At 44.3% G+C, this 22,536-nt stretch overlaps 1 protein-coding gene across 9 annotated transcripts in view; it reads left to right on the top strand.

The window, feature by feature from the left end:
* Positions 1–22,536, top strand: part of CUNH1orf226 (chromosome unknown C1orf226 homolog) — a 213,897-nt gene that overhangs the window by 103,379 nt on the left and 87,982 nt on the right. For all 9 annotated transcript variants that reach the window (XM_070608217.1, XM_070608214.1, XM_070608218.1 and 6 more), the window contains one exon: positions 17,716–17,808. In XM_070608217.1, coding sequence (XP_070464318.1) covers positions 17,716–17,808 — 93 coding nt within the window. The remainder of the gene's footprint in view (positions 1–17,715; positions 17,809–22,536) is intronic.

Raw genomic sequence — 22,536 nt, 5'->3', positions numbered from 1 at the left:
TAACCACGAATTGCCTGGTAAGAAAATTATTCCCTTTCTAATTTTGTTTCAGTCTGCCTGATGAGACCAAGACTTGATATTAATTGATCGTTACCACCACTCTGGTGCTGGTTTTACTTTTTAATCTCGTTGGTGTCAGTGAACTCTTTGTCTTCTGGTTCTTGGCATTTTCCTCCCTACTGAGTCTTAAACATGGTTTCTTTTGTTGTTGTTGTTGAATGCCTTGACCAAAGGGCTATCTTTCTTCATATTCTGGAATAGTTCTGCATTGCCTTCTGTTGAATGCTGGGTTTCTAACTAATCCTCATGGAAGAACCTATTAATTATTAAAACATTTCACCAGGATGCTTATAATTCTGATCTTTTGTCCCTTTCTACCTAAAGGATACATGTTCCAGTAGTGAGCTGTGGAATGTTAGGCCACAGTGTAATGGCTGCTCTTTTGTAGTTGTTAAGTTGTTGGTAAAGTGACTTCTTAGGAAGGCACATGGAAGACTCAAACCCTTTTTACAGTCTCTGAAGATAATGGTACCATTACATTGTGATACTGAATGCTGTACATAAGAGCTTCTCTCTGTTCTGTAGCATAATATAAAGGAGGTGGTCCACGTGGTTCTTGACTGACTCTTGTTTGTTGGTAGCAAGGGTCAGACAAATATAAACGGATCATAGTGACATGTAGTGAGTAATTATTGGGATTTTTTGACATAGCCAAAGAAAGAGAACCATGGCTTGGAGTAAATGGAAAAACTAGCAGGTGGATCAGAGCTGTATGTTCCCCCACTGAGGTAATGTTACTTCCAAGCCAATATTTGAAGAGAGAAGAGCTTGCTTCTATTACAGTTTTAGCATCACTGAAATTGGTGGAGAAAATCATATAGAATTTTCCCAAAGGGCCCCACTAGTGTTAGGGAATGTTCATGAAACCTGGTGGATTGGCTATATGTGTTTATCTCCTCTCCCTCCTATCTGTTTATCTCCTCCCCCTCCTGAAGCCTTGCTGAAATAACCATTAGGACAAAGAGAACAAGAGAGGAAATAGTCCATAAAGAGGTTTCAACAACTGTTTTTAAGAGACGGAATGCCTGGGTGCATTGATGGCCTTAATTGAGCAGAGGCAGCCTCAGTCTGAGGTCTGTAGAAGGGGATACTGATGACAGGTGAGTTGATTGACTGATGTGGGGAGACTCTGGAAAGGCTCGAGGCATGGAGGTATCATTTGTTGTAAAAGGTAGGGGTAATGTACCACGAGTTAAAAAAAGATTTTAAGAAGAAGTCTTCATGTTGAACTAGTGCTAGTTGAACTATAGCTCTTTCCCGTTTCTCCTTACAATCACTACTCGTGAGAAGATTTTTCTCTAGAGAAATTGATTGGTCTCAGAGAAAAGATCTCTAGGCCTTGACATTGGAAGTTTTCTGCAGCTTCAGGCCAGTTTGCATCCTGATCACTCTACAGTAAAGCTCACTGGTCAGTGAGGCCTTCCAGACAACTAACCACCCTCCCCCACCCCTCCCCTCACCTCCCTACCCTGGAGCATTTCCAGTCAGCTTTTGACTTCTTCCTTCTTAAAATGGTTGGGCAACCCAAAATCATGAAATATTTGAGGAAACTCTCCCAACATAAAAAGGAGAGAGACCAAAATAAATAAATGGAAGGAGGAAGCTGAAGAAAGCTGGAGATAGCAGAGATTGGAAGGAAACCTGGAAAAACAAACAAACAAAAACTAGAATTAAGACACTACCTCCTAAAACAAGAACAGGATGCTATGAAAAGGAAATAATCAGAGAACTTAGAATACGATAGTCAAACTAACAAAGAAATCAGTAGAAAGGCTGAAAGGTTAAAGAGAAGAAATAAGCCAAAAATTACAATAGGAATACAAGTTAGGAGAGAAAAGATGACCAAATCAGAGAATCAGTCCGGGGGATCCAACATCTGATAAGTGTGAGTTCTAAAACAGAGAAAACAAGAACAAAAAACAAATAGAAAATTGTCAAAGAAGCAATAAAAGAAAAATTTCTAGATTGATAGATTGAAGTTTCCAGATTGAAAGGACCCACTGAATAACCAGCACTATGAAAGGACCCAGTGAGTACCCCAGGCACAGCCACGCAAACCAGGACCCCTCAAGAATCAATTCCTTCTGCAAGCGTTCGGTGCTGTAGCCCTTCTCATTGGCTGCCCATTCCGTCTTAGAAGGGGCCACATTGTATGAGCAGAGGAAGAATCAGGTTCTGTCTTTTAAGCTCATTGAGTTTGGGAGATGCCAGTCACCTTGCAGCCAGTTTCTCATGGTCAAATACCCCTTACAGTGCCTTGGTTATCTTAATTATTCATCATCGAATGTTCTTGTTTTAAAATTGGATTTCTTTTTATTCTTCGTAGTGACTGGAGGGGGAGTCGAGAGAGACAGAGATGTGACATGAGTGACTTTCCTCTCCCTTTTGGAGATGTAATTTGAAACATTAAGAAAGGGAATAATAGCCGATATTTTGGGAACTGGAATTGATAAACACATTCAAGTTTTAAACATCAGTGCTCATTTTTGAGCAGTGATCTGGGTGTAATTGGTTGCAACCGAGTATCATCCTGATCAAAAAGGGGTTGGGAAGAAATAAAATGAACCCAGCTCATTTTAGTCTGGAGAAAAATAGTTCGCTTTTTTGGCACAATTGTTCTAAGCCAATAAATTGTTAAAATGACATATTATTTTGGGACTTAGTCATAGAAGATCCTTTGATTTAGGCTCAGAATGTGATGATTGCTACAAAACAAGGTGACCATTAGATATGATTTTCTAAGGGCTCTAGCTACTGTTCTTTTTTATTTTTCAATTTTCTTTTCAAAAAGTCAGAAAGAGAAAAATTTACCTGTGGTCCACTCAGTAGCCTGATTTCCTAAAAGTTGTTAAGCTCTTAGGAAGAGAGAAGTAGGTCAAACAGGCTGAGTCTGTGTTTCTGAAACTGAAATGACTTTTCAAAGTGTTGAGCTAAGAGTCTGAGGGGTGTTAACCTACATTCTGAGATTTTATGATGCTATGACTCTCCTTGATAATAGCCATTAGGATAACCAAATATTTAAAGAGGAAAAATAAATTGAAGGAGAAGGTTGGCCATATTTGGAAGACTATCTTCCTCCAAAATTAAATGGCAACTGGTCAAGAGTCTGCCCACTGGCGATATTTCTCCTGCCTGGGATCTGTCTGCCTCTGGGTGTGGGTAGCATTTACAGGCCTGGTGTTTTAGTTACATGTACCCTTTCTCACCTCCCTTATGAGTTAGCTTCCTTTGTGAGTCCTTGTTTCCTCCCCTGCCCTCTTCTGTTCTCCACACAGCACTGTGATCTTTCTCCATTGTCAGATCAAGTCCTTATATTTGGCTGAAGATCCTATAATACTTACTAAAGAGGATTCAAAGCTGAACCTATATAGCAACTGCCTGCCAAGAACTTAGACTCTGGTTGAGAAGATGAGGAAGAACCATGTTCCAAGTTAAGAGTATTAGGTAAGAGTAGGAAATGCATTTTATATATAGCATTATCATAAAGTCAGTCCTAATTGCCATAGCAGTGTGGAAGAAATTCCTTCAGGAGAGGTTTTGTTGAGGTGATCTTTGAGGTAGAACATACGGGAGTGCTTTCGATAGATTAAGGGACCGAGACAGGAGTTTTAAGGTAGTCACTGCATAGGTAACAGTACAGACATGAGAACATCCAAGTACTATCTTCAGAATAGACAGGGAATAAACCACAGTGCAATGAACTATTGCAACATGGTATTTCAGACAGGTCACTGAGTTTCAGATTTCTCTTTTTAAAGCTAAGATCCCTTTTGTCTAACAAAGTGTTACAGGGAACCCCAACATATTAAACCTGAGGCCCATAGGTGCTGTGGATGAAGCAGGATGCAGGAGGAGATGGTTGCGCATCTCCGCCTGCGTGATTTCTCAACCCTAGAGTGGGAGTCTCTGAGGTTTGTCACAAACACAGGGCTCGGAAGAATACAGCTTAGAAACCTCTTGTTTCAGGGAGCAGCCTGGTGGGAGAAGGACAGCTGGCCACTTTGGGTCAGTTGGTAGAAAGTATTGAATGTCAGTTTTGAGTTTCTTGTTTAGGCAGTAGGTTGTTGACAGAAAGTTTTTGATCAGAACCTATTATATAGTGTTTCAGGAACATTAGGAGGGTGGCGAGGTGCAGTTCGTGTGCCCCCTCACTCTGCAGCATGATCCTTGGAACATCCCCCAGGGATCCACTGAGGGTAGAGTGTTTCCTTTTTCAGACCAAGGAGCAAGATTTGTGTGGCTGAAATAACTTAAGGGGAGAAAGGGAGAAAAGACACAAGAGCCAAGTTGGTGAGCGTTGGGTGAGGTCAAATAGGTTGTAATAGCTATGAAAGTGCTCTGAAGTTTATAAAAGGCTATTGTGTAAAAGACTAAATTATGTAAGTTAGAATGAATATCTTAGCAGTAATAATATTATGGTAGAGTAGGGGAAGGAGGCGGCCTTTGAATAGGAGAGCCCTGTTCAGCCTCTTAGTGCGCTGCTTCTAAGGGCACAAGCTTAGCATTCACATCAGTACTAATGACCGAGCAGCTTGCGGTTTTCCTCTCGTACCGAGGGCTTTCTCGATTCCCTATACTAATCCCTTTTCCCCTGGCAGTGTGTGTGGAGAACAGGAAGGGCATTCTGCAGCGTGTGTTCCAGAAGAATGGCTGGCTGAAGCTGAGGATGCTGCCAACCACATAGATTTCCCGTGCCCACTGAGGTCTCTGTGCAGGGAATGAAGTACAGACATCTGATGCTCCGAGGAGGAGAAACAAACCAGGAGAGGTGGCAACAGGAATAGAGAGCTTAGAGGGGGATGGTGGGAGGAAGAACTGAACCCCTTCCCCTCATGCTGAGACAGCCAGATGATTTCCTCAGCTGTCCCCCTGCAGGCCTGCCCTCCGCTGGCTGCTCAGGCATGCCTTCATTATTTAGCTTGTCCTTTTGTCTGAGTCGCACGTACGGTAGCCTTTGCTTGGTGTGGATTCGCTGAGGAGGCAGCGATGTTCAGAAACCAACAAGGTGGTAGGCTCGATGTGGCCGTGTGACAGGAGGACTGAGACCCGGGCGAGACTCCTGCCTAGGAAACTAGGCTGAAAACATTTCTGTCCCTTGGAACATTGGAATTTGATCTTAAATTCTGGCCTATAGAGACATGTCCAGGCCTGATTACAGCTCCTTAAGGCAATAGGTTATGCCCCCAAGTCTGGAATAGTGGCCTCCCATAGGGCCTACTTACCAGACAGAATTGACCAGGCTTGGAAGGCTATTTTGGTGGTTTCTAATTTTGGTAGTGATAAAAAGCTAGTGAACGTTCATGTACAGGTGTTTGTGGGAACATAAGTTTCCATTTCTCTAGGGTAAATACCTATCTGGTGTATTGCTGGGCGTATGGTAAGTGTATGTTTAGCTGTATGAGTAATTGCAGAACAGTTTTCCAGAAGGGTTGTGCTATTTTACATTGCCATCAGCAATGTACGAGAGGTCCAGCTGCTCTCCATCCTCCCCAGTGCTTGGTGGTGGTAGTATTTTTAAATTTCACTGTTCTAATAGGTACGTAGTGAAATCTCATAGTGGTGTTACATTGCATTTCCCTAATGGCTAACGATGTTGAACATCTTTGCATGGAAGGCCATTATTCCAGACTTGGGGGAATATCCTAGTGTCTTACAGAGCAGTAACGAGGTCTGGACATGTCTCAGTAGGCCCTGAGACTCAAGATACAGACTCCAAACAGCTCCAGTGGGCAAAAATAATTTTTCAGCCTAGTTTCTAGGGCCGGAATCTCACTGCAGTCACGATTCCTCCTGTCACACAGCAACACTGAACCAACCACCAAACCTTGTTGGCTTCCTTTCACGTGCTTATTTGCCTTCCTATATCCTCTGCTGGAGTTTTGTTCTTTTGCCCAATTTTCACTTGGCAGTTTCTTTATCGAGTATTCTGAATATGTCTTTTGTCATACGTGTAGTTCGTGAATATTTTCTCCCATTCTGCCGCTTGTCTTTTTATCCACTTCAAACTGGCTTCCATTCAACAAAAGCTTTAAATTTTGGCGAAATCCAATTTATCAATTTTTTTTTTTCTTGATGGGTTATGCTTTTGGTGTCATGCCTAAGAATTTTGTATAACCCCAGGTCATGAAGATTTTCTCCCATGTTTTCTTCTGAAAGTTGTATAGTTTTACATTTAAACCTGTGACCCATTTTGAATTAGTTTTTGCATGAGGCGTGAAGTTTATGTCAGTGTTCATTTATTTGCCTGGTCTGGTCACATCTCACTCCCGGTGGTTCATTTTCTTTTCCTGACAAGTTTGACTTTTGATTTCCATCGGAGGTGGTAAAAGTTGGCCTCAGATCACAGATAAGTTGCTTCATGGGAAAAGAATCCCAGGGTTAGGCCCCATGTCAGAAATATGTCTGGCTATTTCACAGTTCTTAGTAGGGCTTTCTTTTCCCTATTTTCATCCTCACTTCTGAATAGTCACTTTATTTTAGGTCCACGTTTCAAATCTCATATGCCTCCTGAGGCCCCCTCATATGTTTTCCGTTCTCTGTGCAGTGGTCTCATTCCTGTCCTGTGAGTGTCACAAGCATTGTGCTTGGTACTTGCACATGATGTCATAGGGAGGGGACAAATTCAGAAGAAACTCGGAGGTAAAGCAAGGTTGACAAACTATGTCTTGTGGGTCAAATCCAGCCCACAGCCTGTTTTTATAAAGTTTTATTGGAACATAGCTATAGCCTTTCATCTGTGTATTGTCTAAGGCTACTTTTGTGCTACAGCAGCAGAGTTGAATAGTTGGAACAGAGACCACACGGCCCTCAGAGCATAAAATATTTCCTCTTTTGCCCTTTGCAGAAAAATTTGCTGACCCCTGGAGTCGAGGCTGGTACTGGGGATGAGTTTGGGGAAGGGTATTTTGCTAAGTCCTGGAGAAAACAAAGGCTGTTAGTGCTTTTCCCGCGTAAACCATCCTGGCATCTTTTGGCCCAGCATCACTTGTTGTCATAGGAGTTTGGAGGAAGTAAAACCCGGGACAGCCTTGGTGTCACCTAGTAGTGACGGGCTGAAGGGGAAGATGAGATGGAATGGAGATTGTGTGGTGCATCTGAGTCAGCTCGTGTCGGGGGGCGGGGAGACTCAGGGAATTAGCGGAGATGACCAACATTTACCTCCTAGCCCTCCTTGCCTCTTGGTTTCTGTGGATCTGCTACTTCTTGCTCTGCTTTAGTGGTCCTCAGCCTTAGGTGCACATTGGAATCACCTGGGAGCTTTAAAAAACTCCTAATGTCCATGCTGCACTCCAGACCAATTAAATCAGAATTTCTGGGGATGGGGTCTAGCTACCAGGATTTCTTAAGTTTCCCAGGTGGTTTCAGTGTACAGCCAAGGTTGAGAACCTTCCTTCCAGTTTTTAATCCCTTAGACCCCAAGGAAACATTGCCACCTACTGACAGTAGGAAATTATTATGCTTAGAAACAAGTCAATAACTCTTCAGATTCCACTCCAGTCTTGGAACTTGTATTCTGGATACTGTAATTTTTTTTTTTTTTTTTGGTGAGGAAGATTGCCCCTGAGCTAACTAACATCTGTTACCAATCCTCCTCTTTTTGCTTGAGCAAGATTGTCCCTGAACTAACGTCTGTGGCAATCTTCCTCTATTTTGTATGTGGGATGCCACCACAGTGTGGCTTGATGAGCGGTGTGTACGTCTGCACTGAGGATCTGAACCCGCAAACCCCACACTGCTGAAGCAGAGCACACAAACTTAACCACTACACCACCAGGCCAGCCCCTGGATAATGTATTTTTATCATTTGTATGTTAGAATTTGATTTTTGGCCATCTTAAGATCACTCTGTCTCAATTTTTATATTATCCAGAATATTGACATATATAATTGATAGGAGTCATAGAATATTAGCACTAAAAAAACCTTGGAGATCATTAGTTCAAACAGCTATCATAGCCAAAGACCTTTTGGGCTTATGTACTCCGGGTCTAGAGCCTTGCTACTCAAAGTGTGGTCCGTGAACCAGTAGTGTCTGCATCACCTGGGACCTTGTTGGAAATGCAGAATTCCCCCACCCACCAGCAGAATCTATAATTTAACAAGATCCCCAGGTGATTCATGTGGACCTTAGTTTGAGAAGTGCTGCTTTAGAGAATGCTGTAGGTGGAAGCTTCTATGAGTAGATTTCAGATTCATTGTAGGAGTTACTTTTCAAACAGAGCTGCCAGCACTCTGTTAGAGGCTGAATGATCACTTGACAGAGACAACGTTGTTACTTCTAAGAGCCCTCCCAACTCTGATTTCATTTTTTTCTCCTCTTTCCCAAATAGTTTCTTCAGTGTCTCCCAAGAATGACACTCTTCTTCCTATCTCCTTATACCATGAACATTCATTGCAGCCATCTGTTCTGCTCACTATGATCTTCCCATTGTTTTCTCTCTTAAACCTAGAAATTCTCATGACCCTAATGGATGAGTGCAAGCACAGGTTTTCCAAATCTTCTCCCATCTCTTTCTCATTGTGCTAACAAGCCTAACCTTAGGGGAGAAGGTTCAGTGGATCAAAGGCTTGGGAGAGGCTGGGAAAGGGAGCCCCATGTAAATGCCTACATGACCCCTAAATTCCCTTCTAATTTGTATGCCCTGGTTCTCTGGAACAAAGTAGACTTTTTCAATATTAACACATCCTTTGTGCTCACCTGTGCTGTTATTGTTGAAAGCACTGCTACTGTTTCCAGGCAGGGGATTTTGAAAGCATTTTCTTATCCTGCTTCTGGGTCTGTACAGTGATTTCTTCAAGGCATTTTCTTTATTCTTACAACCCAACGCTTGATATACATTCCTGGTCTTTCCTAGGTTTCCCATTTCCAGTCTCTCTCCTTTCAGAATCCTCGGTGCTGGTGCCAAGATAGTGTTCGCCATCAGCCCTTCTGCTTTTTCCTTTTTTCAGACTCTAAAGAATGTAACTCCCTCCTACTTTCAGAATTTATTTTCTAGTTGAGAACGCTTCCCCATCTGTCTGCATCCTTTCTCCTTTCCATTCCCTTCCCTTGCTTCTGGGATCTTCCTGGCCTCACGAAACCACTTCCTTGTCGCTGTACCTTTTCCCCTACCTTCCTCAAGTGTGCCTGACCGTTAACGCTTCCTACAAGGGCTGTGAGGTTTGTGTTACAGTGAGTCATATTTAGAGCTGGGAAAGTTCTCAGAATCTAGCCCAATACCCTCATTCCACAGGAAGGAAGAGTGATACCCAGAGAGGTTAAGTGGTTTGCCCAAGGTCACAGAGCTAAGACTGCAAATGATTGATATGAAACAGCATCACTGTTCAACCTCACTTCTTCAGGGGACTCCATAATACGTGATGTGAATTGTTTCGTTTAACTTTACAAAGGGAGTGTGGGGATGTGCGCGGTGGATGGTAAGGGGTACGGGGAGGTCGCAAAACATGATTGATTGCCTTCTTTTGAAGAGAAGTAAATCAAGCCTTAGAAAGACAGAAGGATTCATCATTTGTCTCATAACCATTTTTGAGGAAGAAAACCCTAAACCCATGATTCATAACTCTACTAAATACTGGCAAACTTTTATTCCTTCTAGTCATGTGTGTGTAGATATGAATTATACTGTTTAAGCATTGGGGTGTCTTTTTTCTTCCTCTAGAAGATGGTTTTAATGTCCCTTGTCTTCCTACTTACATGAGAGACCGTGTTAACCGCTTAGAGGAGGGTCTGGGGTAGACGTTAGAGGAGAAGGATAGAATTGGTCATAGTCGGGGTGTGTTTTGTTTTATTTTTGGCTTTTCACCCACCTATGCCTCTGTTTTCGCTTCAAAGAAAAAGGTTCCAAAGCGTGTTTTTAATGTGCCGCGAGAGCTAGCAGAGGGAAAAGCAGCCTGAAAGCAGTGGATTATTAGTCGTGGTCCTTATCTTGGTTCATAAATCACCCCTTTGGGCCCCTTGATCATGTGGGTTGTTGTTCAGCTCCCTGTGACCTGTCAGCATGCTCCCAGTTGGAAAAAGTGACGGCTGTGTTCCATGGCCTGTCTCGTCTCCTCTCCGCGGGGAGCAGCCGCCGCTCAGAGGCTCCCCTGAGTACGCAGCCCGAAATTGCCTGCACTTGAGGCTGCCACTGTCTGCCATCCAAGGGCCTGTTTAATTTGCCCTCTACCATCATGCTGGTCTCCTGACGCTGTGACAGTGCCACCCTCCCACTGAACATCTGTGTCTGGATGAACCTCTCTCCCCCTTCTCAATGTTGCAAGCAGAATGACCTTGGATATTTCCTGCCCTGAAGCCCTCCTTACACTCCGAGGGCCTCTTTGCTATGTTTTTCTGACCTCACTGGCATTCTGTACCCTTCCCAGGTCATAATCGACTGTGTCCCTGGGTGTGGAACAGGGTAGGAAGCAACAAGGGAAATGAGGGCAGCCAGTGCGATTAGTGTGGGAAAGATTTTGGGGGGAGATTACAGACTTTCCATTGAGTAGCTTGAGAATGTTTCAGAGCCTACGAAGTTAATTTCCAATAAGATTTTTCTCCTTTTCTTGCTTTCTGTTATAAGATGGGGTTGTCTGTACATTAAAGAGCTCGTTACATATGTATTGAATGAATGGAGGAATAATTTTATTTCCTGGAGCCAGGATTCTGGGCCAGTGAAAAAAAAATCAGATGTTGGGCAACGTAAAGAGTTCAGGGCCAAGAGTCAGAAGATGTGGGTTCCAGGCTTGTGTTTTCTGCTAACGAACCTGGAGAACTATTTTTTTTTTTTTTTTTTACCGTTTTTGGGCAGTGGCTTCTTCATCCATAAGATGAAGTGTTTGGTCAACATTTGTGGCCCCAAATGTTTCAAACACAAGGATTCCTCTAAAATTTTGTTGATGAAATATTTTGGAGTTACAAAATATATAACTACTTGATACCAACCACCCAGCAGAATTCTCTCCCAACATAGTAATTATAATTTTAGCAGCCTTTGATTTACAAAATGGATGACAGCCAATAGCAATGGTGCTTTTATAAGAATCTGTATTTTAATTGTTACAATAGTATCTATACTTCTAGAAAAAAATAGTACATATATGATCAAGACACATTGATTTCCTCTAAGGCAATTCTAGATGAAAGGAAAATATGTGAGAGCTCTTGGAATATGGCTCTGTGGCCTAGAGGACTGTTTCTGAACAGTGTGATCTATGTTACTGCCTGCATCCAAAAAATGCCTGCCTCTGGCCCTCCCCCAGATCTGCTGAATGAGCATCTCTAAGGGCTGGCTGGGTCTGCGATTCTGCCTTTTTATTAGGTATCCCAAATAGGATTTGAAACTTGGGTTTTAGATCTCCTAGTCTACAGAACTAGGGAAAGACTTAAGTTCTGCATTTATGCTACTATGGCAATGAAAATTCCTTTCTTTAAAAAGTACCTCCTCTAGTTCCTATTATGTATTTTGCAGTCTATAAAGATTTTATTTATACCCAACTTTTAGTGGTATATCTGTTGCTAACATAAGTGGTGCTGGCCTTGAGGATGATAGATAGGAACTAAATGTCTCTACCTAGCATTTGCGAGAAGCCTCCTGGATATTCTAGAATTTGGATTCAGTGCCAACTTTGGTCTTTGTCTTGCTCCCATTTCTGAGGTTTCACATGAATGAACAGTACAAGTCACTGAGCTACACAACAATGTGAGGGACTGCCGTGGCTCTTGGGCACCCTGTCCCCAGATCCTGGCTCCATAGGAACAGGAGCTGGAACTTAGGGAAGCTAGGTAGCCCAGACGTTCGTCTGCATGACCACCCCCCATTCATTACCTCTAACTGTGCTATAAGATGATTGAGATCAGCCTTGACCAGTAACAGACGCTCTAAATCATTCCATGTAATTAAGTAAGGCTCAAACAGAAGGTAAAGCACTTAGCAGTGTGCTGTGGAGTATGGAAGAATTTAAGTCAGATCTTCTTAAATCCTTATGCCCATGGAATAGAATCCAGGTTTTAATAAGTTGTTAATTAATTAAGTTCTGGAAGATTCTTTTACCCTTGTGGACAGTGTCATGTTTTCTCAGGCTCTGTGAATAACCACTGTCAACTGTGTTCATTATTTTATTTGACATTCATTTATCACTGTCCTGTGTCCTGGTGCTATTTCCTTGGGTACAAATATATATGTCATATTTCTTGCTCTCAAGGAGGGCATTGCCTTGTGGGAAATAAACAACCCATCAATGGTGAGTGATAATATAGGCTTGCGTATTGCTGTAGTAACCAAGTTGATGGCGCAACTCTGTGGGAGGATATGGGAAGGGGGAGTTGACCTGCAAGGCTTTGCTGTGGAGAAGACTGAGTAAATATTTCAAGAATAAGCAGGAATTCATCAAGCAGATGGTGGGGGGAAGGCATTCTAGGCATAGGCAATAGCAAACGCAATTACATGGAAGTATGGAGATGCATGGCATGTTTAACTTGCATGTGGGAGAGTGACAGAAATAACTATTGCAAGCAGAATTAAAGTGGCCTCGTTGTGAGCAGAAATGTGTTTGTTATACCATGTTTTCAGATTTTGTATCTTTTTATTGTGGTGAAATATACATAACATAAAGTTTACCATTTCAACAATTCTTAAGTGTACAGGTCTATGGCATTCACGTACAACGTTCACATTGTGCAACCATCATGACCATCTATCTCCAGATCTTTTTCATCTTCCCAAACTGAAACTCTCTACCCATTAAACACTACCTCCTCATTTTCCCATCCCCCCAGCCCCTAGCAACCACCATTCTACTTTGTCTCTATGAATTTGACTACCCTTAGGTACCTCATATAAGTGGAATCACACAATATTTGTCCTTTTGTGACTGGCTTATTTCACTTAGCATAATGTCTTCACATTTAATCCATGTTGTAACATATGTCAGAATTTCCTTCCTTTTTACAGCTGAATAATATTCCATTGTGTGTATATACCACATTTTGTTTATCCATTTTTCCATCAGTGGATGCTTGGATTGCCTCAACCTTTTGGCTGTTGTGAATAATGCTGCTATGAACATGGATGTACTCAGATCTTGTATCTTACTACTTAAGTTATTAAACTTTCAAATGATAAGTGCAAAAGAACTTCTTGCAAACCCTTGATATGCCAGTGGCTTTGACTGAGGTGCTTACAGTTTTGTTCTGGAGATTTGTTCGTGCTGATGAAACCAAGAGCACAGACAGAATGTGATTAAAATGCCCGAAGACACTAACTGAGTTCAGTTTTAAATTTCCTGTGATCATTCCCAGAAAGCAAAGCCATGAGGCTCATTCTAGAAAGGTAGCGAACACGGCCGAATATAAGCTGAGAACTTGCCCCCAAGAGCGTCACTGTCTGCTTTCGCGAACAGAATCTCCTCTCTTGGTGAAGTCGCCTCTGAGCATGTTAACGCGTAACTGTAAGCATTGTGGGGACGGTGGGAAGGAGCTGGGCAAAATGAATGTTACGGTGAAGAACGAGGGCCAGCTTCCTGTGCAGCTGGTGAGTTAGTGCATCACTAGGCAGACTGTTTGTAGCCGAGATGACTGAGGAATCAAGCCTCCTGTAAAAAATCCAGGGATTCTTCAGGGTGCTAGACATTCTCGGGAAAATAGATGAAGTGGGGGTGGGAGTGGGGGACGGGGAGGATAGTCCTAACCCTTCTCCCTGATTCCTGAGAAAGTCATTCTGTTCTATTTCTGCAGCACAGCCTCGAGCCCAGGACTGGTCTAGTCCCTTCATTAAACGCACTCAGCTGTTGCAGACTTCTTGCTTCCTCCCCTTGCAGACCCAGTGGCTGGGACTGAGACATATGGGATTAGGAGGCAGTTCCGTGAGTCGACGACAAGGAAGTACTGGGGAGTCAGGAGATACTGTTCTGTCAGTGGCCCCCTCACTTCCAGCCAGTGTTCTTACTCATGTCGCTCATTGGGTGTTTAGTCCTGGTTCCTGCTGGATCTGAGCCCCTCTGTCTACTCAGCCTCCTGGTGTGGGCCTTGCTGGTTGGCACAGCACACTAAGTTCCAGGATGCTGTTCCAATACAGGGTCCCAAGGCTCTGTTTATGAACCCCAGCCACAGCCACTGTACCTCGGCCTTTCTAGTCAGTGGTTAGTTTTCCAGGACTTGTATTATTTTGTTCTCTAAAAGGTCAGGTCCTGGAAGGCTTAATCTGTCTTTGCTGGTGGGGCTCTGGCTAGCAAAGTGAATGTATCAGGTCAGTCTGGCCACATTGGGGGAAGAGCCAGGCCTCTTGGCACAGACCCCAGAGCTGGCATGGGCCTTGTGGGAGGCTGGCCTGAGCCACAGACGGTGGCACCAGCAGTCCTGTTTGTTCTTCAGCCCCTGGCACAGCCTGAACAGACTAGATTCCTGTGCTGTGGAACACAGATGCTTCCTCCTGAGCCCGCTGCAGCACAGTCTGGAGGAAAAGGAGGGGCTTGTCCCCGCAAGTCCCTTCTCTCTGTTCTCCTGGTCGCTCCCATTATCTCCCCTGTCTCCAAATCCGTTTTCTCTCCCCTCAATGAGCACAACAACATGGTTGTCCAAGTGAAGTGTAATTACCATATAAACAAATGGTTTAATGATAATAAATGTTTAAACATTTTGAGATACTTGATTTCATTTCCATAGTTTGCAACAGAACTGCAATTTCTGTCCTTATTCTTCTGTTGGAAAGGGTTGGGGACATCTGGCCACCAGGCAGGTGGAGTAGATACAGAGTATGTCCAACCCAAGAGCCCTTATAAACAGCACTCAGGCAGTACTGGCAGCTGTAACGGGGCCTGGGGGCCTTTTTCATGCCTCTCTTGCCCCTCTTCATTTTGAAGCACTCCAGAGCATTCCACCAGCTGTTGTGAGGAGAAACACCTGTGTTGTCACTGTCCCTGAGATTCTAATGCAGTCATTGGTCATACTTTTCCATGTAGTCACTGTGCCCACAGACCCTATAAGAGCCGTCTGGGAATATGTGCATGGCGATTGAATGAGAGGCTGTTTTCCAGTTCCAAAGAGAAAGTTTAGTTGCATTTTGAGTTCTTAAGATCACAGTATTAAAGGCATGGCCACGGTTGTCAAACGTGAACTATAGAAATAGATAAGGTTTCAGATATGCAGGCGAGGAGTTGGCTGGGCACCTCTTGCCAGCCTTTTGTGTGGGGTGGGGGGGATCTTGATTTAAAAAAGGTTCCAGAGACAGTGAAACCAACTGGAGGAGGTAGACCAAACGAGAGAGAGAGAGATGGTCAGTTACAAGATTCTTCTGGAAATACCAGATTATCTGAGTCTTAGCAGGCAGTATCCTCTCTAAAACTAGGTTTGGGAGAATGACGTAGTGCCTTGCAGAGCTGGGTACTTCATATTTGCTGCTTGGATTTTGTTGCTAGAAGAGGGGAGGAAGGAAGTATGTGGGGCTTGTGAGAGTAACCTACTGGAAGAGACCAAAGACAATGAAAGTCGAGGATTGACCTGTCTAGGACACATTTTGTCCACCTCTGAGTGTTTCTGGGACTCTTAGGCTCTTAGCTCCCACCTGAGTTCATCAAAACGCACCCCTCTGCACTCCTTTGACTAGCAGGAGCAGCCCTGATTTTAGTGACTTGTCTCCCAGGGGGGCACAGCTGAAAGGTTGTGTTTACTGAAAGCCCCTGTGAGCGGAGGAAAATGCAGGTGTGGTCAGGAAGTGTGGCCGATTCACCTCTCCCAGTCGGCATCAGGCCAAAGTCGGCCGACTTGCAGGTTCTTCTGCCGGCTCTCCCAGCCGGGGGTGATTTCAATTCATCCAGCCGTGCACCTGAGCAGAATGCTGCAGTCAGGACCCACTGCGGATTGCAGCATGTCTGAAGTGCATGCCAATCAGACCCAACTCGAGCCTGCACCCGCTGACGGCCCCTAACCTAGAGAGGAATTTGGTACATGACTGAGGTCCCGTGAACCAGACTCCAGTACTAACAATGCTCCTCCTCCCGTCTGTCAGATGCGCTCACTCTCCTTTTCTGTTACTTTTAATTGGCTTTGGGTTTGCAGACTCTGAAGCAGAGTCTGAGGTTGAATTTTCTTCTCTTTCTCCTGTGTCTGCTGTTCTGGTTTGCTTTTCTTTTAGTCGCCCTTGGCAAAAAGGGCAGGTAGTTGACAGGGTAGAGCGATTGGTAGGTTGGGCGCAGTGACCACAGGCTCGGGGTGATGTATGTTGCCATCACCTGGAAACTCAGATCGGCTGTAAACCAGAGCCTGCCCTGAAGATATAAAGAAAAATATTTTACTTCAGTTAGCTGGGTCATGTCCTTGTCTCTAAGAAGCAGGCAGCCAAGAGGCATCAGCGTGGCTCTGTGCAGCAGAGTAAGATCAGTTGAGATCTTAGTGGAAAGGATGGAATGTAGACAGGGTAGGAGGCTCTGAGTTGAGTTCTTAAAATCAGAGTATTAAAAGGCATGGCCGAGGGAAGGTTCTGGATTTCTGATGAGATTTTCAAAGTAGGTTATGTTTTCGTGTCTTTAGGATGGATTAGGTTTAATTCTAACAACATGCTAACTAGAAATAATTAGAGTTTAGATGCACAGGCAAGGAGCTAGATGCCTCTACCCGAGCTTGGGTGGGTGGTGTGGTGGGAGAAGGTCTTGAGAATGAAAGGTCCCAGAGAAGAGGGCCTGTGGGTTGGAGTGGAGGTCTTGGCTCTGGGTCCTGTATTACTACTTTTTAATCTGTAGCCCAGATGATTGATTAGAGAGCTCAACAGGTAAGTTTGTTAGGTGGTGACACGAAGATGAAGACCAGAGGAAAATGGTTTTAATAAACTGGATAAGTGCTCAGAATGAAATTCAGTGAGGAAAATGTAGAATTATACTGCTAGTTATGACTATCTTTACAAACATAAGAAATGGCTATGAATGAACAAATAAAAGAATATCTGAGATCGAGGTGGAGGCCAGAAGTCATCAGCAGTGTAGGACTATGGTTGAAGCAGCCCTGTTCAGGATTGCAGATAGGAGTTTAGAATATAGGAGTTGTGAGGTAATGCCCTCCCTTATAAATGTCATTGGTCACATCCTTTCTGGAATATTCTGTCTCCAAAACCTTCAGGCTAACAGAGCTGTGGGCAGACTTGGAGACTGACCTACAGATAAAGGAATTTGGCAATTGAACTTGTAGAGAATAACTTAGAATTCATACTTTTGTGTATTAAAAAACCCTCATCGAAGACTGGTGCCAAATTTTCTTAATCTTTATTGAGGATCAAATAGAGTTTTAGCAGTGTTTGGGTAGACACAAGGAAAACTTGCCTGACAAAGTCATTAAATGGCCAGAAGGAGTTATTAAGGGAGGGTTCTGGATTTCTGATGAGATTTTCAAAGTAGACTCCATTTTTATCTTATTAGGGTGGGTTAGGTCCTTTCCTATGGTCCTCCCTGATGGCTCACTGGTGAAACTGATGATCATTCAGAGTCCCTGTTCCAATCCAAAGATTGCATGATCCCCTGCCTACAGACATCCACCTGCTGTTATTGTCCCCTGAGGTGCTCCATGTCCCCAGGAACTGTACCAGCTTCCTAGACTCGTCTGTGGCCCTCTTTTCCAGGTCATGAACTAGCTGGAGCCGTGCAGATGCACTGATCTAATTGGAATGAGCTTCTCTGTTCTCTTTTCCCTTGCAGTATGAGTTTAAAGCCAAGAATATCAAGAAGAAGAAAGTGAGCATCATGGTTTCAGTGGATGGAGTGAAAGTGATTCTGAAGAAGAAGAAGAAGGTAAGTGGTTCTGAACCTGAAACAGGGGTGAAGAGGGAAGTGGGGAAGCTAGGTGTGGGATGCCTTTTCCTTCTAGGCCACTGTCTGGACAGAATCCTTTCTTTATCTGATGAGGTGGTCTGCTTTGACCAGCAGCAGTGTTGAGAGGCTGCAGCTGGAGCAGAGAGTGAGGCAGAGCCAATGGCCTAGTGAGCCGATTGGCTCAATCAGTTCTGGTGTCCTATGGGTGACAGGGTCGTCTCCTATCATCCCTGCATTCAGCCTCTCCCCTACTTTGATACCTTTACCTTTGAGTCTTGATCTTGGGAAGTACTTTAAGTTCAAGTGATGACAAGTAACAGGGTTCGGCAGGGGAGTGGACAAGAGGAGGTTCCCTCAGCAGCTGCCCCGTCTGTTGCAGGAACAACCCTCAGTCCCACCTGAGGTGGCATCCAGCCCCATTGCGTGTTCCTCTGTCCTGTTACAGCCCATCTATTTAAATAGTCCCTTGAGAACCAGGCACTGCTGCCGTTCAGTGTGTGGGAAGGCTGGGGCATGGCCAAGGCGGGGGTGGGTTGGGGGGGGGGGCAGGTGGTACTGATCCATACTGTGGGCATTCCTCTGAGTTGGGGGGAGACAAGCAAGTGAGCATATGTTGTTTAAACACTTGGCTGTTTGGTGTTAATTTTATGTGTTGGGGGAGACTGATGTTAACCCTTGGGAAAGGCTATATTTGCATAATGGACAGAGGATGGAGTGTATGTTTCCAAAAAGAAATGGAAAAGAGGTTGGTTGGTTGAGGATATGTGAGGAGAGTCTTTTTTTAAAATTTGTTTCTTGACTCTGCTGATGCCTTTTTTATTTATGATGACTTTGTTTTATACTTATTGATGGTAGCACCATCACATAGTAATATATAGACCTCTTGAGCTGCCTTCGGTTCCAAAACTAAGATGCTCTTAATTCAGATGGGACTCACGGCAGACCTTGAGTCTAGGGGTTCTGGAAGGCAAAGAGAAACACATATAGTAGACAACATAAACTTGGAGAATCAAGAGGTTGAGAGGGATGTTGAGGGGTAGTTGTCTTGTTAATTCAAGGGTTTAAATCTTCTCTGTATCCTCCTTGCAAAAGACCTTACCCAGTGCATGATTGGACACCACCAGTGGTGGGGACGTGACTGCTTCCTGAGGTAGCCCATTTTATCTCTGGACGGCTGGGCATTTACCAAGGTCTCCCCTATATTAAACCAAAACTTGTTCTCTTGCGTTCCCTAAATATCTTTAGGGATGGTCTAGAAAGTGTTTCATGGCTATGAAGTTGAAAGTATTAGGAAAAACATAGAATGTGGTATACTGTTTATAAAGAACTAACTCCTTCAAAATTCGCATTGTAGGGAATTTGTAATCGCTTATTAAATATCTTTGACTTTATAAGCCTCCGCTGTGGGGACCATGGTCCCCATCTTGTTCTTACCCTGAGGTATCTTTTCCGCCCCTCCCCCACCTTGCGTGCATGCACACAGTGGTTAGCCATGGGACAATCTTTAGAATATTATTCCCTCAGGAGTTTCTGAGCAGGAGAGCTGCTGAAGCAAGCTGAGGCCTGTCAGGTAGATGAAGTCCCTGGGCCCCAGTTAAAGAAATTATGGATGATGACAGTAAATGGAAAAGCAAGAGAGATCCTCAGAGAAAAAAGGTGGGCCCGTGCAACCCAGGCTCATGATTCAGGGAGCCAGACAGAATCCCAGCTTGGCTTTTGTCACATGTGTCAGATAGCTTTACTCAGCCCTTCACGTGAGGGGAGACTGGCAGCTCAGTGCCGTCCTGTACCAACTGATAAAATCATTGAGATTTGTGGGCATTTTCCAGGTTCCAAGATGCTTTCACGCCCATTATCACTCATCTCTTCATCAGTCCTGCTAGGAAAATTTTGTGGACGCTTCACTTGGTCAGCATTCATGGCACCCAGTCACCTCAGGAAACAGCCAAACAGTTTCCTCACTGAACTGCTCCCTCACCAGCAGCTGAGCTGTCAGCCTTTCAGAGTCTGAAACCCCGACTCATCAATTTCGAAGCTATGAGCCTTAGGATGCTAACTCACACTGACAAAGCCCAAAAGAGCCTGATGTATAAGCTAGACTGCCAGTTTCTTTATTCACTTTGAGACGTGAAATAGTGTCCCAGACCAGATCCCCACTTTAGCCTGACAAGCACGTTTTTGTCTATCAGAGGCAAGTGATGTGAGAAGGCAGAATATTAGAAGGTTGTCATGTGAGCACAGAGATGGAGCAAGTCAGCTAATTGCGTGACAGGAATGTTTCCTGGCCTCTGGCTCCACAATAAATGGGTCCACTGGATGTTCAAAGTGGCCTTGTTGGGCACATGCTGTCCCTGGAGTTTGTTGGACACTCAGTCAGCATTTGCCTCGTTGACTCTCTGAGCCCTATCTCTTCTTCCATGGCTGACAATCCCTACATCTCCCCAGCACCCCAGTGTACTTCTCAGCGACATAATCTTTGTTTCCTTTTGAATAGGTTAGATTTCAAGGCCTGCTATCCTGGGGCTGCTTCTGTCCCTTTTGGGTTAGTACACCTCTGATCTGATCCATTATGGGGTGACTTCATAGTTTTGCCCTTAGGGGACAGTCCTATTTCCCATCTGTCCCCCATGAATCGTGTACCATGTGCAGTGTAATGCCCACTCTGCATGTCAAAAACTGAGGTTAGAGAGTCTAAGTGTTTTGCTCAAGATCACACAACACATAAGGACAGCTGTGTGCTGAGGTGTCACCTGGCAGAGAAGCCAGCCTCCTTCCATTAAGGAAATGAAAGCTGAGCTGGAGAAGCGTCTTCCCCAGGGAGTCCGTGGGACCTTGTGACTCACTTTGAAACTCCATCCCTGCTAATCTCCAGTGTGGGTTCACCCTCCAGCTGGCACAGAAAAGAGGTGATCTAACAGGTCTTTCCTAGATCTGACTCTTCTCATGCCAGGCTTGTGAAAGGGGAGCCTCCCGTCTTGTTTTCCCCACCCACGCCCGGTGTCCGTTTCAGGGCCGGGGCTGTGATTTGGATAATGCCTTTAATCACAGCTTTCATTTTACACCGCCTTGACAGATGAATGCACATTAACAGCAATCACCCTCTTTGTCATCTTGTTCCCATGTGACTGTCCTCTGGTATCTGAGTGCTGATACCACCTCTCTCTCTCTCTGTGTCTCTCTCTCTGTGTCTCTTGCTGTCTCTGTGTGTCTCTCTCTGTTTATAGAATTGCGAGTTGATGAGAGCAGAGCCACACTTGTCTGCAAGGAAATGGAGCAGTCGGCAGATTTCAGTGATGGCTGTCCTGATCAGGTTAAGAACCAGCACTCTTGCCATGTAGCTGTAGGTGTAGAAACGGTCCTGGCTGATAGTCAGCCATGGGCACCAGTACCACGTGCAGCCTGCCGTTCTCTACTGATTAGTTAGTGCCTGTGCTGCACTAGTTGGTCAAAATGTTGACTAGTCCCCTCCTCCTGCAGACATACTGATTTTCACTGGGTCAGTCTCACATGCCAGAAGGAGCCCTCGACTGAGATGAGACCTGGGTTCTAGTCCTGGGTCTTCCCTTCCGGCTGTGTGGGTCTGAGCAAGTGATTTTGCCTCTCTGAGCTTCAACTAGATAATGAAGTGTTGGATTAGGTGAGAACTTGAACTGCCAGCTCTGGAACCATGCTTTTCAGTGTGTGTGTGTGTCACCTGTACTTATTCAGGTCTTGGAGAACCTACTGGTCTCAAAAGGAGACCCCAGAGGCCAAATGGGTTGGTATGTTGTTGGCTGCACATCCTCTAGGGTAAGACAGGATCCTCTGAGGTCAAACATTTCCCAAAGTAGCCACCGAGCCTCCTCTCCCTCCGCTGCCTGTCCCTGACTGGCGAATGCCTCCTGGCTGGGGAAAGAAGCATGTTGATAGGAATTCTCTGCTCTCCAGAGGGTGTTTTAAGGGCAAGGGCCATCTTCCTAAGCTCAGCACTTACCTGGGCACCTGTCACATACAGTGCGTTTTCATTTATTGTGCCTGTTAGCTAGCTGGATGAATGAACATGATTTGTGTATGATAATGTCATTAAACCAGGAAGAAATAGTAGCAATTAGATTAAATGTAGTTTAGTTTGTTACTTTTGACTGTCGTATTCTTCTCCCTCTTTCTCCTCCTGTCAGTCTGCCCATTTAAAAAAACAAGGATGAGAGCCTTTCCCAAGCATGGAAAGGCCTCAGTGGAAATTGCTAACCTCTGTGGCATTATGTTTAGGACTTGTTCAGTGACTCTGATCTTCAGGTGCTTTATTCTAGTGTAGGCAGTAGCCAAATATATTGTGATCATCTCTCACTGAGATGTAAGAAGACATCTTTTTGGTTATATTAACAAGTGTCTAAAAATGCTGCCATGTTGAACTGATGCCAGCAGATAATGAATCTCAAATTCCTTATGAATCTTAGGTTGTGTTTGTGGTGTGAACGCAGCTACTAAAATAATTGGCTTTACTTTGATGTCTCTCAATCAGTGCATTTTCTTCAATTCCCTGCTAAGCCCAAGTAATTATCTTTTCTGTGTATATAATAATGATTATTTATTGTAATACTGGAATCACACTATAGCACCATTTGCTAGGGAGCGCACGTCTGAATAAGAAAGATTAGTCTTGAACTTCATTCAAAGGATTGTTCTACTGAAGGAGCTAAAGGGCCTCAGTTTCATGTGGTTTCTCTT

Source organism: Equus przewalskii, unplaced genomic scaffold (assembly GCF_037783145.1).
Source record: "Equus przewalskii isolate Varuska unplaced genomic scaffold, EquPr2 ChrUn-5, whole genome shotgun sequence".
In the NCBI taxonomy this organism is placed as follows: Eukaryota; Metazoa; Chordata; class Mammalia; order Perissodactyla; family Equidae; genus Equus; species Equus przewalskii.
The sequence above is the reverse complement of the archived record's forward strand: the minus strand, read 5'-3'. Positions and strand labels throughout refer to the sequence as shown.